General features: G+C 36.8%; 1 protein-coding gene across 3 annotated transcripts in view; it reads left to right on the top strand.

Annotated features, from left to right (window-relative positions):
* Positions 1–25,204, top strand: part of SORCS2 (sortilin related VPS10 domain containing receptor 2) — a 525,812-nt gene that overhangs the window by 399,473 nt on the left and 101,135 nt on the right. For all 3 annotated transcript variants that reach the window (XM_088056209.1, XM_088056207.1, XM_088056208.1), the window contains exons 4-5: positions 13,925–14,089; positions 18,841–18,914. In XM_088056209.1, the coding sequence (XP_087912335.1) occupies positions 13,925–14,089; positions 18,841–18,914 (239 nt within the window). The remainder of the gene's footprint in view (positions 1–13,924; positions 14,090–18,840; positions 18,915–25,204) is intronic.

Raw genomic sequence — 25,204 nt, 5'->3', positions numbered from 1 at the left:
AATGGCAAATGTGATTAAAAAAGATATCATAGCAAGAGATTTTATTTCTCAGAGTAAAGATTTGCATCTGTTAGATTGAGCTTCAGCAAATTTAACAGTTTTCATATTTGGCTCTGTCATTTCTACAGGGAGCTATGAAGTTGAATGAGTAGAAGATTCACTTACTTTATGGAAAATCTGCTTTTGAGGCTCCTTCGAACAGTTCAGATGTTTATTTTTCTTCATAATAGTTTTTGTTTTCTTGTTCTGTGGTTACTATTTTGACCCAGACTATGCCCATTCCAATGAAAGTTTTACACTAAATGGTAAAAATGCCAGCAAAGAAAATGAGAAGCAGCCCACAAGGATGAAACCTGTGTAGTTATTTTGTTGAGAAGTGTAAGTAGGGATATTCTGGAGTATTTACAGCAAAGGACAGTTTAATATTAAGGCATATTTTTATTCCATCACATTAATCCTGCAATCCACATAAGCATTTACCTACATTATGTTGATGGGTATTATAAAGCACAGAGAGGTGAGGTAAACACTCCCCTAAGTCTTACACTGAATTGCTGAGAGAATATCAAATACAGCCTGGGATCTCTAATGCCTTGTTTTGCTGCCTGTCCATCACAGCACATCTGTGTTGGGCTCCAAGAGTCATATCCTTGTGAATCTTGTTTAAACTACCAATAAAGCAGTTTAACATAATATTCTCCTCTGTGACCAGGGCAGGCCTTTTCACTGCACCTTTTCTGTAGTGTAGCCTTCATCAGAGAGGTTGCAGAGACTCATCTCAACATACAGCAGAGTTGGCACAGCTTTAGGGTCTTGTGTTGAGAGGGAAGGCTTTGTGAGCATGTAATTTTATTACAAATCTTCTGCTAAGGAAAACCTGCATGGTTTTTGCTGCTGTGATCTGTGCTTGCAGAGTGCAGTGTGCTTTGGGAAACAATTATTGTACCTTTTCAGCTTCCGTTATGTTACACCATCCACAACAAAACTGTTTTTTTTACCATAACTACATTGCAAAAAGTACCCTGAAACTTTTGAAGGTGTTTGTTTCCCCCTTACATTTAGCATAGTGAGTATGGATTAACAACGGTCACAGTTGACTGTTTTGATTAAAAATAGCAGAGGATTTGGGAATAGATTAAAAAAATCTTAAGTAATTCCTAAATTCTGAAGACAAGTGTAGACAGGATATTGACAGAAAGCCAAACCACTTTTCATGGTTTTTCATGGTATCACAGGTATTTGCTATCATACTACATAGTGGGAACTGCAGACAATCAAATGCTTCCCTGGGAGGCCCAGGTATGCTAAAGATAGAGGGCAGCAAGAAATCACTTTAAATTGCAACTTTTGATGGAGATGAGTATTTACATTACCTATAACCTATACTGCTTCTTCTCCTTCTCCTTTTCCTTCAGTAATAGTTTGTCAACTTGCAGTTATGCTTGGACACGAATAATGGAGAGAAATCAAAAGATGCACCTGAGGGCTGGAGGAACAAAAGATATAAATTCCCAGCCTGAGCATGGTAAATCTTGGAAACTAGTGACAATAAAAACCTGAAATGCATATTGTAACATGTTCTGTATCTCATGAATGTTTCCAAAGCTCTGCAGACATATAAAGACTATTCATGTTCTTTTTACTGGCAGAAACCAGAGATAACCAACCTCTGGTTAATAAGTTATAGTGTGGACATGAGGGTAGGCTGCAGAATTTAGCTTTTGCTTGCTTCTGAAAAGTGTCTCAATACAAGACAGACGTTTTTTCAGTGGGAAATTGCTTTATTCTAGAACAAGTTTTAGTTGGAAACCAGATCTGAACTACATTGAATGATCCCACTCAGTTTCCTGCAAAGTACCTGTCTGCAGTAGGTGAAGGTTCCATGCTCTGTAAGAATCTATTGCCTAAATCTGAATTCACAAATTGAATTCTCAGAACTGAAATACTAAGTATATTCACTCATTGTAATTTAGAGTTTTGTAAATTTGGATGTTGATAAGAAAGAAGCAAACAATTGTTTTGTACTAGAAAAATATTGGCATCATGCCGTACCTGCCCATTTGGTTGGATTTCTGTAGAATCCTGTTCAGCAGAGAGACTTCACAGTCCCTCAATGTCACTGAGAGAGAGATGGGAACCAGATGAACACATCTTATCTGTGGTTTGACAGGTTGGGTATGTTGTTGTTGAGAGTTTGCAAGAATTTAACGTTCCTCAGGAATTATATAAGCCACGCCAAAAACATAACTTCAACTTCTTTTTTCATTCTGTTTCAACTAGCTGTTGGTAATCTGACATTTCTCAGTCACAGCATGTTTTCCAGGGGAACAGTTCAGCTTCTCAATTGCTTGCAGTGATTATTGTCTGTTAGCATGGTGCCACTTCAGGTTCTTGGGGCAAGAACCTGTGTTGTTCTCTTTTGCTGTCTTTCTCCTTGTCTTCAGCTCATCTAACAGCCCAAATCACAGTGAGCCTTTCATTAATACCCACGGCCATGGTTGTTTGTAAAGTCACATTCGTAGCTCTGGGATACTGAAAACTCTTCCTACTGGTAAACCTTGGAAAAGATGCTCAGAATTGGAGGCTAAGCAGACCCAGGCTTCTCTGTAGGCAGAGATTTAAATTCTCTAAAAATTGTGGGAAGCATAAAAGATGCTGCAGTTGGCAAATTCTGATGCTGAGCAGTTTGCAAATCACACCACTATCAGCAGTAGTACAGTGAATGAAATTAGTGGAGCTGCTTTCTGAATATGACAGCAGAAATGAGGACAGTGTGTAGCTCATTTGAATTAATTTGCCATAAATAATTGTTTCTTTAAAGATCACCAAGCTCTCATTTGGGGTTAAAAAAAAAAAAAAAGGCAAAAAACACTCAGCTGCTCTTAGCACTGGGTGTGACCAGCCTGGTTTTTGCAGCTGTATTTATTTACCTTTATCATTATTGCACCTATAGGCAAAGGTATGATTGAGCTCGGCACTGTCCAGATGGGAAGCAGGGAGAGAGCCTTGCCCTGGGCAACTTGTAATCAGAGTGACAGAGAAATGGATGTGCTGAAGCCCTCTGAAAACCTAGCTAGGACTACAGGCATGCTGAACACATTTTAGATGGTGGGGTCTTCTTGCTGCTTTGTTTATGAATTCTAATATTGGTATTATTTCTGCATCCCAAATCAACACCTGGATTTATACAGTTAAAACTCAGAGAAATTTTGGTTATTATTCCTGAAACATTTTTATTAGGATCCCTTGTATAAACATACAATATATTGTTCAGTAATCGAAGGCAAGTTATTTCACAGACCACAAAGGTCTGTTTGGAGGCAATTTGGGACAATTAGCCATCCACCTGGGCAATCTTTCTTCTTGAATGAGGCTTATCTTGTCTCTTGTTTTTTGGGGAAGATTGGTTGGGTGGGATTTTTTGTTTCATTTTTTGGAGGGGGAGCTGGGGGTTCCTTGTGTGTGAGCTTTTTTGTAAATATGTCATCTTTGATACCTTTTGAGTTCTATAAGCTCTTTAGTTTTCAGTAATAATAAATAAGTTATAGTCTATTTCTCTACAAACTTTTTCATGTCCACTTATTAATTCTCTCAAGAAATGCCTAGGAACAAGCTGATGGAGCGAGGTAGATTTGAGTGTGAGACACTGTCAGGCAAGAGAATAAATTAGGTTTTTTTCCCCCTTTTTTGTCTCTGCTTGTCACTGAACTCTTTAACTTGCAATAAATTATCAAGAACTGTTAGCAAATTAGTATGCCACCTGGGACAGGCTGTTGATTATTTTGTGATTTCTATTTACTTTTCTGGAATGGGCTACAGTCTCAGATGAGTGCTTCTTTCAGGAAACTCACTTGAAGAAATGACAAAAGGCCATTTTTTCTGGATATAGATTATACTGGGAGTTTTTAATTAACTTTTAATTATGTGAAAGAGGCTCTTTATATATCCCAGTGTTTCATTTTTTATGTCTCATCCTTTATGGCTTGCTCACATTGGCCTCCACCCAGTTAGCTGTTTTGTATTATGGTGATTTGATGGTGCTTACAAGTTTTTTGACCATTATCTCAAATACAATCAATAAAAAGTTTGTAAGTATTCTTACATTTTTATCAGTGTCTAGCTGTGGTCCTGGGCTGTAGTGGCTTAAAGTATAAGAGGTGAAGAACAAGATGTGCTGGACAGTTATACTGGAAAGGATTTTATAGACATAAGAATGAACAGTGTCATTTACAGGGCTAATGCCAACAGGAAAGAAACCCAACCACAAAAAAAAAAAAAAAAGCCCTAAACAAAATATCAAAAACCCCCAACCCAAAACAGACAAGAAAAGCCACCAAAAATCAATTTTTTAAATTTTTTTTTTTGTCTTTTATGGCATTAGGCAGATTAAGTTCTAGCTAGGTTTTGGCCCTTGTATTTTTCTCCCTGCATAACCTCATGATGTCCTTGTTGGCCTCCTGAGTTGCATGCCTCTTCTTCCAAATGTCATAAATGCTTCTCCAAGAACAGCAGACGTATCATTTTGTGATCACAGCAGTCTCTCTGTTCCTAAACAGGAGTTCCAGCAGGGCATGTTCCCTAGTTGTCTCCCTCATCAGCTGTGTTGGGAAGTTGTCTTCCACACACACATCTTTTAACACCACCCAAAGGACATGTATTTTTATTCCCATCTTGTTGGTATTGATGGGAAATTTAGAGAAATTGTGATAAATGTAAAGTCTCATAAGAGATTTATGTTACAGCCTCAAGAATCACTGCAAGATCTTTTAAGTGCCAAAGCAGTGATAAGCCTGATATTTTGTTTGGATTCTGCTTTAGATGGCATCAGTCCCAGGGTCTGCAAAATGGTCAGTTTTCAGAGTTCCATCTGACTGGGATCAGAATTGGAACTCCAAGACTAATCTTGGTCTCATGTTTTTAGAGCTCTGTGTAGCTGCTTGTCTTAGAAAAGAAAATAACAATATTGCCTGGGTTTTATTTTTCCATATCGACTATACTTTGTAGCTGAATCTCTAGCAATGTTCTTGGCAAGAGAGAAAGCTCCTGAAATCTTCCTAGCTGCTTTATGTCTCTAAACACACTGCTAGGAGCCAAGCTCCTCAACTTCCCATTTCCAGTAAAATATTATGTTAAATCCAAACAAAATAACAAACAAACAAAAGTCTGGTTTAATTACAAGATTTAAATGTTAGTAAAAGGGAGAAAAGGGTATTAGGAGAAATGTTTGTGCATTAATTTATTAATGTTTGTATTCACTTTTAGACTACTCATTAAAAGTTTCTGGAAAAGAGTGAAAATAACATTCTCAGGAACAAAGATAGAAACAATAACATTTGCCTCTAAATTTTTCCAATGTAACAAATGAGCAAGAGCATGTTATTTCTATTTCTGAGATGATTTGGGTGATGTGCAGCCTTTTCTCTCTCATATGTGTGAGAATATGTACAGAATTGCCTAAGGTTTAGTAATAACAGCATTCAACTGGGATGAGGCCAGGACTTGTTCCTGCAATGACACGTATGAGTGCTCTAACAACTAATGAACAAAGACAGTATCTCTGCCCCAAAAAATATTTTCTAACTATGTGCATAAGGTGAAGCATCCCCAGAGGGAGCTATTCTTTCCCCCTAAATCCCTCGTGGGCCCTAGGAATCATGTTCATAAATCTGATGTAAGTTTTCAGCAGTTATGGGGAAAAAAAAAAAAAAAGCTTTTCAATAGAAAAAATATTTTAAACATCCTCTTCCAAAAGCACCAATCAACACCACTCCCAAGTACACCCAGAGAAAACTAGGACAAGGGCTACCAGGTATGTGTATTTACTAAAACCCTACCTCAATATCAAATGCGTATTTTACAGCTGCAAAAATGTAAGCCCCAGTGGAGAAAGGTTTATTATCTGCAGTGCTGCTAAAATCAGGCACAGCAGTACTGTATGCTTCTGAATATAAAAGCTCTATTCTTCAGTGAAGTCCTTTCTCTATTAATGAGATTCACCCTAATGGGACCAAAAATTACTTTAAAAGACATTTTCTTTCTGCTTTTCAAGGTTTTTTTTTTTTTCTAGTCCATTTGGACTGGATATCAAAGATAAGGGAAAATATTTCAATAGCAAGAGCTTTTATAATTAAGCTTTGTAGCCTACATAATGGAGATATGGCCAAATTCAAGTGAAAAATAATTACTGTTTTTCCAGCACTTGCCTCTGCTGCTCTCCCTTTTTTCTCTCTCTCCCATTTTCTCCTTCAAACCCACATAATCTGTTGTGACTTAAGTATGAAAGAATTGCTCAGAGCAGCTCTTTCCCCCAGATTTGTATTTTCCCTCGTGGTCTAGGGGAGAAGACCTGTTCAATCTTTAACTATACCCAGACCTCCTTTCAGGCGAGTGCCTACACTTTTCAAAAGGAATCAGGTGATTCCTGAAGGATAAGGACTTTAACAGCTCATTTCCTAGTGCCAGCTACGCCTTTAGATATGGAAATGGGCAAAAACAAAATATATGTGAGATGTGTGAGACACATCTGAAGCACTTTGTAGATTATGCTAAGACAGGCATGATGTTTATTGTTTTCCAGTCCTCAGGAACTTCTCCCAGTCACTGAGCCTTTCAAAGATCAGTGATTAGAGTCGGCAGCTTCAGCAGCTTTGGAGGTGGCCCATCTGGTTATTTGACCTTGTTTGTATTTGCAAAGGTGTATATTCACATATACACACACATTTCTCACCTACAAGTTTGGAAAATGCTACTTATCCTTTTTAACTTGTGACAGTCATTAAACACCTTGATCTCCACAAGAAGTACTCTATAAAACTGGGAGAGAGAGGAATAAATGTGCTTGAAGTTGATGCTTCAAGTGGTAATAGGGATGTCTTGGGTGCCTGTTGGGAAGATCTTTGCCTATGAAAACACCTGATGAGTATTTGGTATTGGAGGGGAAAACTGTGCAAAGTGAGATTCCCCAGAGTAATGTTTTGAGAGCTCATTTTTTAGGCTTCCCAGAAAATTCTTATACAGCCTTCTAACAGAGAGGAGATTCGTATTAAAAGATCAAAAGGCATACCTTTAGTATTTTTAAGAGACAGAAGTGCTTACCTATTACAGAAGATGATGAGATCCTGATCAATCCTATATGAGTGATAATTTTAGCCACCACAACTTCCTTTCCATCATGTTTTCTCCCTATCACTAATTAGCATCCATGTAATTTCTCTTTGAGCTTAGTGCAGATTTTGCTGTTGACAAATTAATGGCTGGTGGCTAGGACCTGTTTGAGCTCTTTCTTCATTAATTTAGATCAAATCACATATGCAGTCATTTGTTGTGCATCCATTATCCTGTTTGGAAAGCATTGTTTTATACTTTGCTCTGAGATGTGTTCAGGCAGAAAATATTTGCAGTTTAATTGGAGGTCTACAAAATAACTTTTTGAATTAGATTAATCTATGAATGCCTAAGCTAAAAAGATCAGTGTGTGCCTGTTTTGTCTGGTAAATACTAATGTTTGTGGAAATACCAGCAGGAAAGAGTGAAACTTGCCCATTTCTGCTTTTAGTGCAACTCCCTTTTTCTTTTCCTCTGAGACACAGAAAATGTTCTTTTTTCATGGGCAATATAAAACCAGGTTAGGGAACATTCCCCTGCTGTGACAAGAACTGGCAATATGCCTTCCCCAGTGCTATTCCCCACTCAAACCGCTGATTCAGAGCATACTGGAGAAGACCATCTCATTTAGTGCTTGGTATACTGGAGTGCACTGATTTAAAACCAAACTTTTGAATATGTGAACAAACATATGAGGACCACCCCTCAAACCATCTCCACATTAAGTTTTGCTCACTTTGGATGTAGGATTGTACAAGAAGTAACAATAGCCTGTCTACACATTGGACTTTGCAGGAAGATCAGAGAACTCTTCTGTTTTTACTGTGACCTTTGGCATATTCATGCCTTTCTCTGTATATTGCAGGAATTCCTAATTTGCTTAAGGTGTGCCAGTTTTATTGAATTCTCAGGATGGCAGCATGAGATACTGCTGCTCTGAAATGTTTTTGAAGAGAGCATTTCTCATGAAAATTTGCACTGTCATGGTGGTCAAGTGGCAATGATTTTCTGGTTCTAGCAGGTTATAGATGCACGGGTTTTGTTCCTGTGGAGGAATTGGTAAATTATCAGGTTGTGTATCCTACCCTTCTCTAAGTGAGGAGACTGATGAATTGAGCTGTAATTGGTATCCCCTAGAGACTTGTCATCCTCAGCCCCTTTGAGGTGTTCTGTTCAAAAGATCTGGCTGATTTAGGTAGATATAGGTTGCCAACAGGGCAGAATTTTCAGTTGGTTCATCAACACCAGTCAGAACACCTGTAGCTGTTTCTCTGTGGGCATTCATTATTATGATATGTAAGTGCCCTTAAACTAGATTTCACTATGGTGAATGCCCTAAAGGAAAGACAACCATTTCAAAATTATTTTCTTCTATGGTCTGATTACATTATTTCAGGCTTGCCTTGGTGCAGTATAAAACAACTGTACTCTTTCCAGTTACTCTGAACACATTTTTCTGTTAAGGTGCTAACTCTGGCTAACTCTGATGTTCACTCCCTCTTCAGTACATCTTATATATTACCAACTGCCCAGCTTATTTTGAGATCCTGACCTCTAAATATTCATTCCACATCCTAAAGTGTCTAATATATTGCTGATACTAGATAAAAGATATTGCACCTTCCGTTGTGATATTCCAAATGATTAATGAGCTGACCACAACCCAGGGGAGAAGAAACTGTGATACATGCTTTCCATTAGCTCCACCAGGATTGCTTCAGATAGTCTTTGATTGTGTCCTGAGACTGTGTGATCAGTGTAGCAAATAATTCTCAGGAATCATCCTTAATATTCCCATTTTCCCTTCCCTTATGGTGGTCCTCCTAGAGACTAGTTGCTGTTTTGAAATGCTTCTGTGTGATAGCTTAAAAGGGACTCTTCAAGAGAAAGTAAGAATTCTAGAGGAAGCTGTGAATGCTTAACATAAGAAGTAAAATACTGTTCTGGGGTGTGTGTAAGTTCCTTTCTATCTGTATTCCCCCCAATTCAGTTGGACACAGAAGCAGACTTATTAGATCCACTTATAACTTCACATTTGTGAGGAGTGATTCTATAATGCAACTTCCAGGAAAAATTTACAAGATTAAGCTGCTATCTGGGAGACATTTTATTTTACTCTCTGGTTGGAATTACCTTGGGTTGATTTTTTAGGTATTGTTTTTCACCACTCTGAGAGTAAAGGGACTATATTTCACTCTCACTTATCCACTCTTGAGTTATCAGGTCTCTCACACCATCCAAAATAAAAATCATAACCCTTTTCAGTCCACTTCATGTGTTTCATGAATGCTGCCTGAGAAGCAACATCTCATTTACAAGTGGGACCAGGAGCTTTAGTAATATCTCTCTCAGCCAAGCGTATCTAGTAACACGTGAATAAGATAAATTGTAAACCCAAGAAAAATCGATGAGCTACTTATTCTTAAGAATGTTGAGGGTGTGACTGCAGTGCTGTGGAGCTGTGTGAATCCTGCCCTGAGATTGGCAGTACTGGCACAAAGACCATTTCCCTTCAGAACTGTGTAGGCACAGAGGTTTCTGTGCTGGTGTCATCAGGCGATGCCCTGAGCTCAGCAGCCTTGTCTCCAGCTTAGCTAAGCACCTTCGTCTAGGCATTAGTACTGCGTGTTCTTAATGGCCTTAAGATGAGGGGTGATAGATTTGGATTGGATATTAGGAAGAAGTTCTTTACTGTGAGGGTGATGAGATGCTGGAAGGATTTGCTGTTCAGAGTAGTTGTTGGTGACCCCACTTCCTGGAAGTATTCTGTGAAATTATTTGACCTCAGTGGGGATGGCTCATAAGTTCACATCATTAAGGGTTTTTTCCTGGAGTTGGTCCAGCATTCTTTGGGATTGTATCCCCAGAGATGAACCCTCTATGCCCAGTGGGAGTTCAGCCTACTGGGGGTGGCTGAGGAAGTTCTTCCTGACCATGCTTGGCTTCTCAGTGTGTGTCTGCTGTGTGCTTAAATGAAGAGCCACTGTATTTTTTTCATTTCTTACTCTGCCCAAATGAAGTTTCTTCCTTCAGGGTCAGTATAGAATGCTGAGGAGTGCCTTGATTTCTGGCCTTATGGAGGATTATAGAATTTAAAAATAGCGTGTCTTGTCTCTCTCACCACTGGCTGCAGAAATCTCCTACAGCAAGTCAGATGCTGTGAGTGTAAAAATTTATTCATCATGGACATTTTTACTTTTTATTTTTTCTTTTGTAATACTAGGGAAATAGAAAGGACAATAAAAGCTACAATTAAAATTAGGATCAGTTGCTGAAGCTGAAAGAGACAGCACAATTGTAATATGTTAGAAAATTGCCTTGTTTTAGAGAAAGTGCTGATTAAGATCAAATTTGTCTTGAGTTTAAATTTTGATTGGACCTAAACTGAGGGGAGGGGGGGTTATATTTCAGACACAGTGCAAATGATGCATGTTAATATCCTCTGTTTATTGCCACTTGAAATTGCAGCATAGCTTTGAATTGCTGCCAAATCTACAGTTAAGACTCCCAAGTAATCACTATGATTATTCCAAATCTTCATGGTAACAGTGAAAGAAAAAGTCTGTTACGCAAAGAACTGTAGCCTAAGCCATCAGAATCTTTTCATCCTTTGGGGCTCAGATTCTGATTCCACTCATAGCAGGAATGGTTAGACATGCATATTGGCCAATCAATCTTGAAAGAGAGATTAAACAAATGGATTTAATTATGTTATTTTCAGATTTATTTGGTTTTTCTATTAACCCCTGCCTCACTGACTTTCCTGAAATGAGGAAAAGATTTTCTGAGGAATGGCTTTTTAGTTTTGGAATGGTTTAATTGCTATATTGGCATTATGTAGTTTTTTTCATTTTTATTAGATTTTTTTCCCTTTTCTCATTGTTCATCTATAGTAGATATTATTTTTACTCTTTCTCTTTACAATCCATAGCACTGTTTGTCTCCTTGAAATATTTTGTTTTTACTTCTGTCTAGCTACTGGAAGTTGTAGACTTACATCTGACCTGAATGTATACATGTGTTATTATGGTTTATTTAGCTTGATGGAGATTAAGTACTGAGGTCTGAGATAAACAGCATAATATAAAGTTACAATTTACTAAAAAAAGGTAGAAGAATTTCACAGGAGTGAGAAATTATATGTAACATTTTTAAAAGGAGCTCATGTTTATCTGTGCTTAAAATCTGTTCTGTTTTTTAAACACAATTATTCAAGGAAGTGGTTTATTTTGAGTTAAAACCCTCAGCCACCACTGCTAGTTGGCTCTCCAGACAGTATGTCCCAGTTGCATCCCTTCATCAGTTGCTTGCAGTTGCTTTGCTACTTGTTCCTCTTACAAAGTAAATAAAACTTGTTATGGAAAGCATCTAATGTGGATACAATATTTACTCTGGAGCATTTTCCTAAATAACCAGTGTTAGCCAGCAGGCAAGTCTGAGCACCCGGTGTGTTGGCTGTGGGAAGGAAATCTGTATGACTGGCACATAATGATCAGTTTAAACTGTTGAAATATAAATCACAACACTGAGTGAAATTCAGAAATATTTATTTAAATGAATTATGATGTGTGTGTGAATAAAAGAATAGTTAGAGACCCTGCCATATATGCTTATAAGTCTACAATCTTTAGGCTATTTAAAAAGATAGATTTAACTCCAAAAGATACATAGTATTTTTGAAGGACAGCATTAGCAAATATCAGAGTGTGTTTGCATTACATTATAACAAGTATTTTTCTTACATTTCAGTGCTGTTGAATCCACTAGATATGCCTACATTTAAGCCTCATTAACAGTGAAAACCACCCCCTATTTTATATATAACATTTCTTTATTTATTTTTGAAGCCATAATTTTGATATTTTTTGGAAGTGTAAGATTTATAGGGTCAGGAAAAAAAAACAAAAAAAAAGCAAGACAATATTGCTGTGGTTCAGAGATTACTGTTCTGTACAAGTACAATTTGTGCCTTTTCTGGTGACCAGGTCCTTCTCTCTGTTCTGGTCATGAAGAAACAGGAATGAGCACTATATACCTCTCTCAGCAGGAAAATAGTTTGAATTTATTTATTTCCAAGAGAAAATAGATATTTTAAGCCTAAGTCACAGATGGGAGTCTGGCAAGAAAGTACAAATCTCTGTGCTGGGTATAAACACTTCTTCACTCCCCCTTGAGATGCAGGCACAGGGACAGGGCAGCAATGGCAGGCACATTCAGTTTTAGGTTCATGCCATGCCCACTGCAGAAACCCGAATAAATGAATGTGTTACAAGAATCTTTGGGTGCTCTATCTAGGCCACCAGCAGTTACTGGTGGAGTGTAGATAGTAATGAATTAAACTGACACTGTTTGAAGCACTTCCCAAGAGACAGAAAGCCATTGGATAGAGTAGAAATAAGAAAAGGCATTTGTGGAGGTGTCATTTACAGGGGCTTTGCAATAAAAATGTCAGTTTTCTACTCTTGGGTAAATTATATTATTAAAAAATACAAGATTATAACAACGTAATGGGTTATTATTTTGTTCTTCTTACTGACCTAGTCATGCAGCTAATGGAGTAGATTTGCCTTAATATATGCTTTAGCGTGGGATTTCAGCTCTGGGCCATGAACCCTGAACTATCTGCAGTTGTCTCTCTTGTTCAACAGTGTATTTCAATAAGTGCCCCATTTGAGGTACATGAAAGCCCTTGAAATCAGTGCCACTGTGTATGTGCTTCAAGGACAAGTGCACATGCTTAAGTTACTTGTCAAATTGGAGCATCTATAAATGTTGAATTTATAGTTTTCCCCCCCAAGACCAATTGCAGTAAAAGCTCAGCCCAGCTGCCATATCTGTATAATTCATTAGAAGTTTCAAAATTTTAACTTCAGCTCTGCTCTAAAAAAGAGACTACATAAAAATTATACTGTTTTTGTTAATCTCTTTCCTTCTCTGTGTTCACATTATTGTAATTCTGTTTGCATAACTCGTTGCCATTTATCTCTGTAAGCAATTTACAGTCACTTTATCACAGTGATCAGTATTCTGTAGTGTTTTCTGCACCATTTGCTGAAAATTCTAAATACATTTTGAATTAAGGATTTTTTTTTAATTGTTTTTGAAGTGTGAGCAAGAGAGAGCCCAGCTGGACTTTGAAAATCCAGTTTGTTTGCAAGCTATCAGTTGATAAAGGCATATTTTTGAATGCCAACTAGACCCTTCTGATCTGGAAAAACAATCAAAAATGGATCCTCACATTGACAGTTTTAGAACCATGATGTTACAGCAAAAGGTGAAGAAGTTGAAATGAGTGAAATTCTGACTAAATTATATGGGGGGAATTTCTTTGTTGTTTAAAGCTTGACATAAAGGTCACACAAGGACACAGCTCAAGATATTATCTTGAGTCAAGGCATTGTTTGGACCTGAGAAGGAAATGCAAATAATTTATTGGCATAGTCTTCTGCATCAAAGTGAATTGCTTTTTTATTCAGAATATTTCAGGAAGAGGAGAATGGTGAAACAATGGAGAGATATTAGAAAGAAGTTCTTTCTCCTTGGTCAACCAAGGCAGTCATTCTGAGCAGAGATGATGAGCATAACCAGTTTGGTATGGGTTGCAAGAGAAGTTATAGAATGTAACATATTTGGTCAGGGAACATTAATAAAATTTTGCAGTCCTTATCTCTTAGGTGATTTGAGTTTTTTGTCTGCAGAATTTTGATACATAAGGTAAGGTGTGTACAAAATCTGACATTTATACAAAAAAAATATGGCTGTGTTGTCTGTTATAGAGAAATCAGGCTTCTAAAGGAATGTTGTTGTTTTTGTCTTACAGATAATTCTCGTAAGTTCTTCCCATAATGACCGTGACCAAAGCCTTTTCATAAGCACAGATGAAGGAGCCACTTTCCAGAAACAACCTATCACTTTCTTTGTGGAAACTCTCCTTTTTCACCCAAAAGAGGAAGATAAAGTACTTGCTTATACCAAGGAAGGCAAGGTAAGGCTTGAAGATACCACATTTCTTTGAAATTTAGGAATTACTCTGTTAAGATTATATAAAGCAATACTGACATGCTGACTAGTGTTGGGTTTTATGAAATATCAATTGCCCAGAAGGGATTCATAAAGTGGTTTTGAGATTTATTTAAATATTTATTTTATTCATGTCCAAATCTTTGTGGTTATGGTAGTTTCAAACCTGTCATTTTCAGTTGATATGGATATTGGGAGTATTTCTCCTTCTGCATTATACAGTTAAATAATAATGAAACATGCTTCTCCCTAGAAAGTGACCATAAACAATTTATACTAGAGTAGAAAGTTAATGAAGTTGAAATATTGCCTCCAAAAGATGTTCACAGGATATAAAATAGACTCATACAAAGCAAACTGCAAACTCATATAGCAGGATAGGATTTGTGGAATCAGTGACTCTGTAGGAATGTAGAATAATTATCTCATAATTATATTATGATGGCTTTATACCACTTTCAGATTCAGGAGCTGGTCATGTTTGTAAATTTTTACCCTCTTTCAGATTCCTTCTAGTTAGACTGTGAAGTCAGTGTTCTCGGTGGGTTGGGCTAAGCACTGACGGGTGTGCCACCAGCTGTAAGTGTGTAGCTCATCTCTTTTTCACAGTGCCAAAACTGCAGTTGCAAACTCGCTGTTGTTCTGGTCCTGATATCAGCCTTGACTCACCTTTACTCCTTACTCCTGTTTTGAACTTAAATTGGTAAACTCCAGTCCATTTTACCCTCATCATACCTCATAGAAATTGTATATTTAGGTGGTGAGATAAATCAGAGAAGTTGCACATTCTGCAGCCAAATATTGCACTGATTCCAGTGATACTATATCAAGTCACCCTTTTAGACGTGTTTTTGAATATATAAGTAAACAATATATAATATTATATTATTATATTAATATATAAGCTGATCCCAAACCAATTCAGGTATCTACATGTGTTTACAAATAAGGATAGAACTAGAATAAAAAACATAGCAAACCAAAGTCACAAATTATGCTAAATATTTTACTTAGCTTTGATTTGAAATCCTAACACAATTAAAAATAATTTGAATGCATGTTATGTAAATAAAATACTTCATGGAAGTAATGAAAAGCCTTTGTTATGAAAATATCTTTTTTGGTTTGACTTTTGTTCCTGAGAATAGATATAATTACTGAATTTTTTATAGTTACAGAGTGGCAGAATTGTGAAGTGTAAGAGTCCAAAGTGCATTGAACAAGTAGTCCAGCCCACAGCAAGTGGGTAGAAGTATTTGTCAGAAGAGAGCAGGAGGTAGAAGCACGAAATGAAGCAGTTGGTTTGTGTTTTGATTAATTAATTATGTTAGGAATCTCACAAAAGGAGTAATGCTGCTGTTTAGCATGCTTAAAATGTGACTGGACAAAAAAAACCCAAAAAACAAAAAAACAAACAAAAAAACCCCAAAAAACAAAAATCTATAAAAAAAATTCAATAAGTAGTTCTGCAGGAGCAGCTGGAAGGGTTAGGTAATCTGATGTACTTTTCTCAGGCTTTCAATGACACTAAAAAGAGTCAACCAAAGAGTCAACTTCCTTGACAAGTCCTACATCTTTACCTTAGATGTGTAGGAATGAAGAATGCCTTTGACTATAACTGGGTCAGTAACCTGCTTATGTTTTGTATGAAATCTGATATATTTGGTCTAGAAGGAAGAGGAAGATAAAGTGATATTGGCAGAGAAGGAGTTGAAAATCAAAATTGCAACTTGACACAAGAAAAGGTCACTGTACTAAAATCAATGATCTTGAGAGAGAAGGTTGATCTAAAATTGCCCTGAGGAGTCAGTATACTCTAGGTTTTTGAATTAAGTAACTTTACCTTCTCTAAAAGAAAGTAGTATCAGAATGTAACACAATCTAAAACTCAGGAGAAAACATTAGCTCCTGTTACTCAAATGATTTGTTACAAAGGCACTTTGGAGACTGCAAGGAATGCAAGGAATCAGGTCCTTCATAAATAGCAGTCAGCAAGGCTTCTTTCTCTACTGTAGCATCATGGCCTTTTCACAACTTTTGATTCGATTTAGGGCTTATTTCATATTGCAAAATATGCATTGTTCTTTCATTCAGAACCCTAGATTCTGTTTAAATAAATCCCTAGCCTCTAGCTGACACTATAAATGAATGCAAATCCAGTCAATGTGGTTGGATTAATCCATTTACTGCCTCAAATCTATACACTCTTTTTCTGGCTACCCCTCAGTTATAATGAATAACAATCATCTATTTGCTGAGCCTACATAAATGCTTTTAGATTTTTTTTAAAAAATTGTCAGGGATGCAATAGATTTAATCATCCATTTGGAAGCAGAAAGAGTGAAATAATGGCAAAACAGAAAAATATTTTCAATATTTTTTAAAAGCTTTTCCACTCACTTATTGCACATTTATAATTGAGAATAAGCAGAATTATAAGACTTATTAGATCTGTTTGCTTCAGCCACAGATTTTAGCTGTCTGCTAAAATAACTGTTTTAACATCCTATCTAATCTCATTTAATAGTTTTATCATATGTACCTGTGGAAAAACAGAATACATATAGGTCACTTGGGTTTTTTTATTACAGAAAGTTCAATGTGTATGCAAGTCAGTTACATGCTATTTTTTATCTATTTCAAATACTGCGTCAGTTAAAATTTCATTTCAGTTTGAATATGCCTTATTAGTCCTACTTCACTCTTCATGCAGTAAGATTGCAGGAGCTTCTTCCCCCTGCAGAAAGCCAAACTGTTCACTCCTAAGCTCCCAGACTTCAGTCTTAAACATGTGTGTGAGCAGGCAGTTTGGGTTTGGGGGAGAGGGGCTGGGTTTGGTTTGGCCTTTGGCTTCTCTTGTACTGGTGTCATTGTTCAAAGGGTGAGAATCTTCCCTTTTCTTCTGAAATTCATTGATGACAAAGATATATCCCTTTGTTCATGTGCCAGTGTTATCCCTTATCCTAAATATTTCTCTTCCCTCTTGCCAGGAACTTCTGAATTCTTGGCTTTCTTTGCAGCTTAGATAACAGGGTTAAGATAGTGCACTAAATGATCATCTGTCCCAGATTTAAACAGTCTACTGAGGGAGGTTACCCAGTGAGCAGGGACTTTTTAGAAAAATGGTAAATGCAGTGGTTATCTTTTCTGCAATGCCTGTGGTGACAAGGGTTTGAGGAAGTAAGCAGCTTAGGTTCTTCACCCTGCACAGTCCAGTCCATTCACAGCCACATCCGTCCTCCTGAGGAGGTTGCTCAGAGCAGGATGTTATAAAATACCCTGGTTGCAGCAAATCCTAAGCCACATAAAATTAATACCAGATATTTAGCAGGCAAATCAGGATCCTGGCTCTGCAGCCCAATCATTTAGCCCATTCATGAGGATGAAGAATTTTCAATCCCAGATCATTTCTGTGTGTGCATCAACTGGGTCAATACTACAGTAAGCAGTCTGAGTCCTCATTGTAGTTTCCTTTCCTGTGGTCTATCTACTTAAATCAAGTGTGCAGTGGAAGAAAACCCAGTCATTGTGAAGTACAGAGTAACTGGGAAATTCTCTTCTATCTCTAATTCAAACTTCAGCAAATTTACCCACAGAGTTTATGCTATGTTACCTCGACCTTTATATTTACATATTAATATTGCTGTTTTTTCTATAGTAGCACATAATAGATATCTGTGGGGGGCTTTTATGGTTTGTCATTGAACCTGTCATTTTAAAACATAAATATTCCTTACTACTCCTTCTAAGACACTTTCCCCCTGAACACTCAGTTACTGAATTTGTGTCTTCTACATCAGAGAAGAACAGTTTTACTTGCTTTTTTATCCCCCTTATTAGAGACATCAAGAGAAAACCCATCTTATGTAAATTGGATCAAATAAGAAATGCATGCAGACAGCGGGGGGCTTTAAATCGGTCTTTTTAGAAGTCTGATAGAGACTTCCTATTTTAACTAGAGGAAACACATTTTGAAGGCAAATGCTAAAGGAAGGGGATTTGTTAAGATCTATTTTAGATCCCACATTATTCTGAGGGAAAACATCTTTCATCTGCACTCTTGATATCCATCCATATCATTAGCATTTGTTTTTTTACCAGGGGGGAACTGTTCATAGAGAAGATGGAGCTGGAATCCTTCTCCTCCAGGCCATCTTCTGCCTCTGTGCTGAAGGACCACTTCTTGTGGGTTACAAATTAGTATCTATGGAGCAAGCCCATAAGTGCATCTCTCATCAAATCTCTTAAGCATGTCTGTAATATATTTTGGTCCTATTTTAGCAGAGTTTTAAATCCATTGACTTCCTGGCTTAAGTATTTTTGATGGCATTAAGGATTGAAGCATAAAGTAAACATTGCATCCCAATGAATGAGAAGGAGAAGTGCCTTTTTACCATCCCTCTTGTGTAACCATGCTGAGGTAAAAAAGAATCTGACCCCAAATGAATTGTGTTTGCACAAGAAAAAGTCATTGTTACAGAATTTTCTTTATTATAGACGATATTCTAAAATAATTTCTCTATGCAAGGCTGTTACTCTGAAAAACAAGGTACTGAGCTCCTGGTAATGTGTTTCTGGGTTTGCTTGTTTGTTTTTTCTATTTTAATTTGTGTACAATCTGTCTTTCTAATGGTGATATAGGGTCTGTCTTTGAAGCCTTACAGTGTTATCAATTTCCTATAATCTGATTTTTCACTTTTTTTTCTCCTTTTCTAGATTTATGTATCTATTGACTTGGGAAAAAAATGGAACCTTCTGCAGGAACGAGTTTCTAAAGATCATTTTTTTTGGTAAGAAGTCTTTTATTTTTTAAATAATAAAATGAGCAGTGAAAGTATTTCATTCTAATCCAAGAAGATGTTTCCAGAGGTACAGATGGGGACTATGTGAGCCTTGGCATCCTTTGCAGATGGTGGCAATGTTTCTGTACCCACTATTGCAAAGTCATGGTCATGCCAGGGATCATACTGAGTATCAGCACATGGAAGGGTTATAGGTCTGGATCTATGGAGCCCAAGATTTAAAGCAAGCTACAATGTTGAATGAAATTGCTCTCCATTTTACTGGTGAAATTGATCTTTAGAAAAGAGAAGGGTCTTTTTGTAGAGAAAAATCTACTAAGTTTTTTTAAGAGAGGCTGGATCATACCTACTAACAAGGGTAATATTTACACTTGCACTGCTAATGAAATTGGTGAAAAATATGACTTTATTGACGACATATATATCTAATTATTTCATTTTCAGCTCAAGTATTATGCAGAAATCTCACATTTTGCATGTATCTCACAAAGTATTTAAGGAGTGACTTAAACAGATTGACAAAATGTTTGAAAAGTTACTGTCCTTATTTTTAAAAAAATAATTAATTTGAAAATGGTATTCCTTCTTTAAAACCAAAATAAAACTTTTGACAGTGTTTTGATTAATCTTATTTTTTAAATGGGTCAGTTTCACACTCATTTCCACCTTTCACAAGGTGTAAGTATGCATTTTTTTATTACAGGTTTAAGTCATACTACACTAGATGCTTGTGTTCCCTAAATGGCTTTTAACTTCTAAATGGACTCTGATCCTTGTTAGTTGTGCAAAGTATAATTTTCCATATCTCTATGGAAACATACCTGGCGTTCAGTGGTATTTTGTGGCTTGCTGGGGTTGGTGCCAGTATTGCAATAGATGCCTGATCTTGGTTTCATCTGTGACCCTCCCAGTTTTTCATGTAGTTGTTTTACTCTTGTGTCAAAATAAATAATCATCCTGGCCATACTCAGGGTAAAACAAAACAACAAAACAAAACAAAACCTGCCTAAACTTGTGGTTACAAAGCACACAGAGGTGTTATGGTATCTATGGCTGCATTGCCCCACTGCCCAAAGCATAATTTGGTGAGCCCAAGGTTGTGCTGGCACGTGTGCTGCTGCTGCTGCAGCCAGGCAGGGGCAAGGCTGTGATCAGGACAGAGACACACAGACAGTTCAAATCCTGTCTGAAAGAGCTGGGGGCACAAGACCTAACCTACCCTGCTGCCTTTTTGGTCTCATTAGCCCTGGGCACAACACACAAGCCTTGTCACACTTCCAAGTGCCTCATTTCCAATCTGCAACCTACATACTGCCCATGATTTTAGAAAAGTAGCCTATGGTTGGGTTGTAGAACATTAATCTGATTTATTCCAGTTTGCCTCAACCTTATCTGCCAAAACAGTTGAGTAGACGCTTTCTGCTTCCTTGCTCCTGCAAAGTATAGTTTTGAACAGCTATTGAACAGCTTATTTCTGCATAGCAGAAAAGTTTCATAGGCCATACACTTTGCAGGTCTTTTAGTACCCTGTGGAAAGGTATAATTGTTTTCAAGTAGCACTGTGTGTCAGAAATGTCATGTCTGCCTCATAACCAATTCTTCCCTAGCAAGATTATTATATAGGATGTAAATCATGAGGGCATGTGGTTATCTGTCTTTAATAAAAATATTTTAAAATGCATGAAGGTCGAAAACCATCCAAGTCACTAACAGGTAAGAAATAAGAGTGGAAGCCTCTCTCTGACAGACTTTGTTACTGGAGTTTTTTCACATCTGACACTTAACACACTTAAATTATGAAAAATACAGAAAACAACTGAAATGGGTGTCGGTTTTGCTCCAACCCAAATAATCTGTCACTGTTTTCTGTATGTAAGGATTAGAGCCAACAAGAGCATGTTTAATATTAAGTCTGTATTTTGCTGTGTTTCAGAAGCCTTATGTTTCCTTATATTATTTGATAGGAATAACTCCAATGTAGTACTTCAAAGTCATGGTTGTTCATAAATATCACATTCCTTGCAAATAAAAATTATAAATTTGAAGAGTCTGTACATCTATAACCAGTAGAAATATTTTCTATGGGGTTGTTTTCCTCTTTTCTATATATAGACCAGAGTGATTTCTCTCAAAAACTGTATCAGCCAGCAACAGCAAGGATTTGGAAGCAGATGTTTAGTACATCACTACCAAATTATCCTTTTCATAAAACGACATAGAATAAAGATATATATATTACTTCTATCCCATATGGAAATTTGCAATATATAAAGAGTGAGATGTGAGTGGAGAGATGGACATGATGGCTTTCCAGTGGGAGTTTGTCATGTGAGACTTTCCAGTATTTTATGGCCTTTGTCACCCAAATTATCTGAGTGCTAGATAGAAACAAGTGTTTTCAACAGATGTAAGAATTGGGCTTTGTAATAGTTTGACTGTAAGGTCACCAGGTCTGGTGTTGTTTTCCTGTCAGCAGACATCTGATGTGTTAAAAATATTGTGTCAAACTAATTGTACCTCTCATGATAAATGAGGGCATGGCTCTTGCTGATTGTGGCTGGTTGTGCCAAGAACATTTCACTGGGCATATCTTTAGCAGATGTTTCCTCTTTGATTTCAATTTGAGCTTTGCCACTGAGGTTAATAATATAGCCTAAGATTTTTATTTTAGTCTGATAAGTATAAATATTACCAGTCATGATATTTTCCAGTGCTTTGTAAAAAAGCATTTTTTCTGTGCTTTCAGAAGCAGCCAGATCTTCATGCATTTCCTGAAGAAGCATTTTTTTTTTGTTTTGCTCAATGAAAATCTAAATGCAATTAATTTAATGGAATGAGTTATGTATTTATATTAAGGGAAGGTCAGTAGAGACTGAGTATTTTAAATATTTATATTCAGATAGATATTATAGATTTATAAGCAATATAAATATAATGGTATTAATATCATCTTCTAGGGTTTATTTGCTTTCCAAGTGTTCTTGATCCTTCCTTAAATATCTTTTTAGATTTAATGTGTGGAATTTGATCTTTCATGATAATGGAACTAATGAAAATATTATTGGCATCAGTGGAAAATGTGTACAATCATCTGTAATTTAGGAGCATAGAGTATTTTATTTCTTCTGTGATACAGTGTGATCTTTTCTTACACCATCCTAGCTAATTTTCCTATTTGTTTCATTTATTCTTTTGAAAGAGAAAGCTGACTAAGCCTTCATAAGGGTTTGTCTTCTCCTAGAATTTTAGGAGGCAAAGGAGGCTTCCCAGAGTGCTAGTTGATGCCCCAGGCCGGCCAGTTCTTAAAAGGTATTTGGGCAATGTCATCAAGCACTTGCTTTAAATTTGGTCAAGCAGTGGGACTGGAGAGTTGTTGGTGCCTTCTAAATGAAGTAGTTTATTCTATTCTATTCTGAAACCAAAAGAGCTATAAAGAAAATCATGAAAGGCAAATTTGAAACTAACAATAAAATAAAATACTAAGTCACACTGTAATTAAAAATAAAAAAGTATCATCATATAGAAAATAAATATTATATTTCTGTATAAATAATAATTGGCCTTTTTTTAATTTTGAGCAACTTCTTATTCTGTAAAATTAAGAAACTTCACTTGCTGTTTTACTTCTGCCTACAAACTGCATTTGCCCAGTGTGATGATTTCTGTTTAAGAGATGTTACAGCACCCATTCTTTATAAGTGCTTTTTCCAGTTCTTGGTGCATTTGCAGCATGGAATGCAAAGATATGAGCTATCCCAGCCAAACATCAAACACCCACCCATTGCATGGTATATAACTGCTTTTGTGTATGAAGCCCATTTTAAAAAGTGCTGTATTATGTGGTAATCCTTGAGAAGAAGAAAGAGTAGTGGAGTTTGGGATTCCTCTGTGTCTGCTGTTATTCTTCTCAGTCCCCAAGGCTTATGCAGCATTGAGAAATCTTTTTGATTTCTCAAAATAGGTCTTAGTAATACATTAGCAAAGAATAGATTGTGAATCAGCTGTCTACACCATCACAAATATACCCAGGGACAGTAAGAGATGAATTGGTAATTACCAGAGAATTAGGCCCAACACATTTCTTTTGTGACTGTCTAGAGCCTCAGGAATTCTTTATCCTTGAATCACTCCGGTATTTGGATCCTATGCTATTACTGTTACTCTTATTTTTATAATATCTGTTACTCTTACTTTTAGCTACAGGTTTTCCATTTTCTTGAGAGGTAAGAACATAAAAATAAAAAATGATGTGTTTAATTTGATGAAGCAGTTGTTCTCAGGGGACAAAGTTCTGTTCTCATCATGAAATTCCATAGAGATGTTCAGTCACAGCTGTACCCATTTATATCAGATGTAGTGGGTGCCTGGCTATTCAAGTGTCAGGAGAAAGAGAGGATTTCAGCCATGTCCTGAAGCAGAGAAATGCAAAGAGGATTTCCTTGAGACTTTGTCATTGGATTTTTTTTGCTTGTGTGTAAAGCCAAGAATCTATGGGCAGTTATTCTTATGTTTGACTTAATCACTTGAAGCAGGTTTAGTTTCTGTGTGGTGGTGTGTGTGACTGCTTTATGTGGCAAGGTTCAGTAGCAGGAGCATTCAGGGCTTCTCGGGGATGAGACCAGGAGCTGCTCTCGTGTCAGACAGAGCCAGTTCCAGCCAGCTCCGAGGACAACCCTCTCCTGGCCAAACTGAGCCTGTGAGTGATGCTGCTGGTGCAGATAATGAGAGAGGCAGACAGAGGAACACGGCAAGTTTTCAAATGGTCTTTGAATGGAGGCTCCTGCACACCAGCAAGCATGTTTGTCTTGATTTGTTTTTGTTTTCAGATGTCCTGCTTGAAGTTGTCTTTTCATTAATATTCACCCAAATGAAATGCATCAAATGTTTAACAGTGAAGGGTCCACTGGAGGTAGGGAAGACATATGTCCAGAGCACTTGATCAGTGTTGGCAGACAATTGCTACCCTACAAAATGAGCCTGGACTACTGGAAACAAAGAGTTTCCTGCTTGAAGTAAAATTGAATCATAATTATCATAGAAGAGACTGATTCTTATGGTTCACATTTTGAGATATGTACTGTTACATGTCAGTGATAATTAATTGAATCATGGTATTAATGATAATAAGAATGGATATTGCATAACTGTGAAATTTCAAGTATTAGTTCTTTCCTAATGCTGCACTGAACTAGAGGAAGAAAATATTGGGACATTTAGGGAAAAACAGAGGTAGCTGTAGAAAAGAAAAACTTTTATTAAAATAATACCAAAGGTCTCCCATAAAACTTTAAACAGGAAATTCTAAATTCTTAGCATTTCAGTATGGTTATTTAGAACTACAAAATATCTAATGGTTGTATCATGAAATACACATTTATACACCTACTAAGACAAACCCAAAGGGCTTTTCAATTGCCTCCATTGCACCATTTTCATGCTGATATAATGGAGTTAAGGTCAGTGAAATTACCTGGTGAAGCACTAATGCAAAAATTATGAAGAATTAGGTCATAGTACAGAAAATCTTTTGGGAGAACTTCTGTAAAGTGTAAAAACTCATATGCATAAGAAAACTAATCCCTGAAAAAAAATCTAAAATTGCATTCTGCAGAGCTATTTTTCCCAAGAGGCTCAACATGGTGTCAGACAAGCACAAGGGAGATAATGGGAGCTTGTGTTCACAGGAAAGGGAAGAAGCATATTGAGGCTGCTTCTATTTACACCACCCTGCAGTCAAGTTGGGCTATTTTAATTCTGAAGTGTTGTAACCACCCTGTTATGTGATCTGAAGTGTTGGTGTTTTGCACTTGCTTTATCCCTCATGGTACATTTGGTCAAGAAATATTTCTTCTCCTAGAGGAAGACATGTCTGATCTGAAAGTTAGTCTGAATTTCATTGGAAAACTCAGTAGTTGAATGTAAAACATTAAAAAGCCAACCAGAAAGCCCTGAATTTACCTAAGTAAAACCACTCATTTTATTGTGAATTTTAATCAAACCAAAAAACAACCTCTACTGAAATTGAAAAGTATAGATAGTTCCTAAGAAGATGCTTAATTCTATTTGGAGGGAAAAAAATATTAATACTTATTCTGAAATGTCAATCAAAAAGGAAGGAGCTGTCAGATTCTCAGGGTCCATTGCATCTGTGCTCTATAAAACAGATGAGGTCCTATCCTAAAGCCAGCTGGGGAACAGCAAACTGTCCTTGTGAATGGATGTGTGGACACAATGCTCACCCTGGTACAATGCACTTATGTTGTGGTGGTAGTAAGTTT

Source organism: Pseudopodoces humilis, chromosome 6 (assembly GCF_049639895.1).
Source record: "Pseudopodoces humilis isolate 2021_Gansu_Grassland_sample_001 chromosome 6, ASM4963989v1, whole genome shotgun sequence".
NCBI lineage: Eukaryota > Metazoa > Chordata > Aves > Passeriformes > Paridae > Pseudopodoces > Pseudopodoces humilis.
The sequence above is the reverse complement of the archived record's forward strand: the minus strand, read 5'-3'. Positions and strand labels throughout refer to the sequence as shown.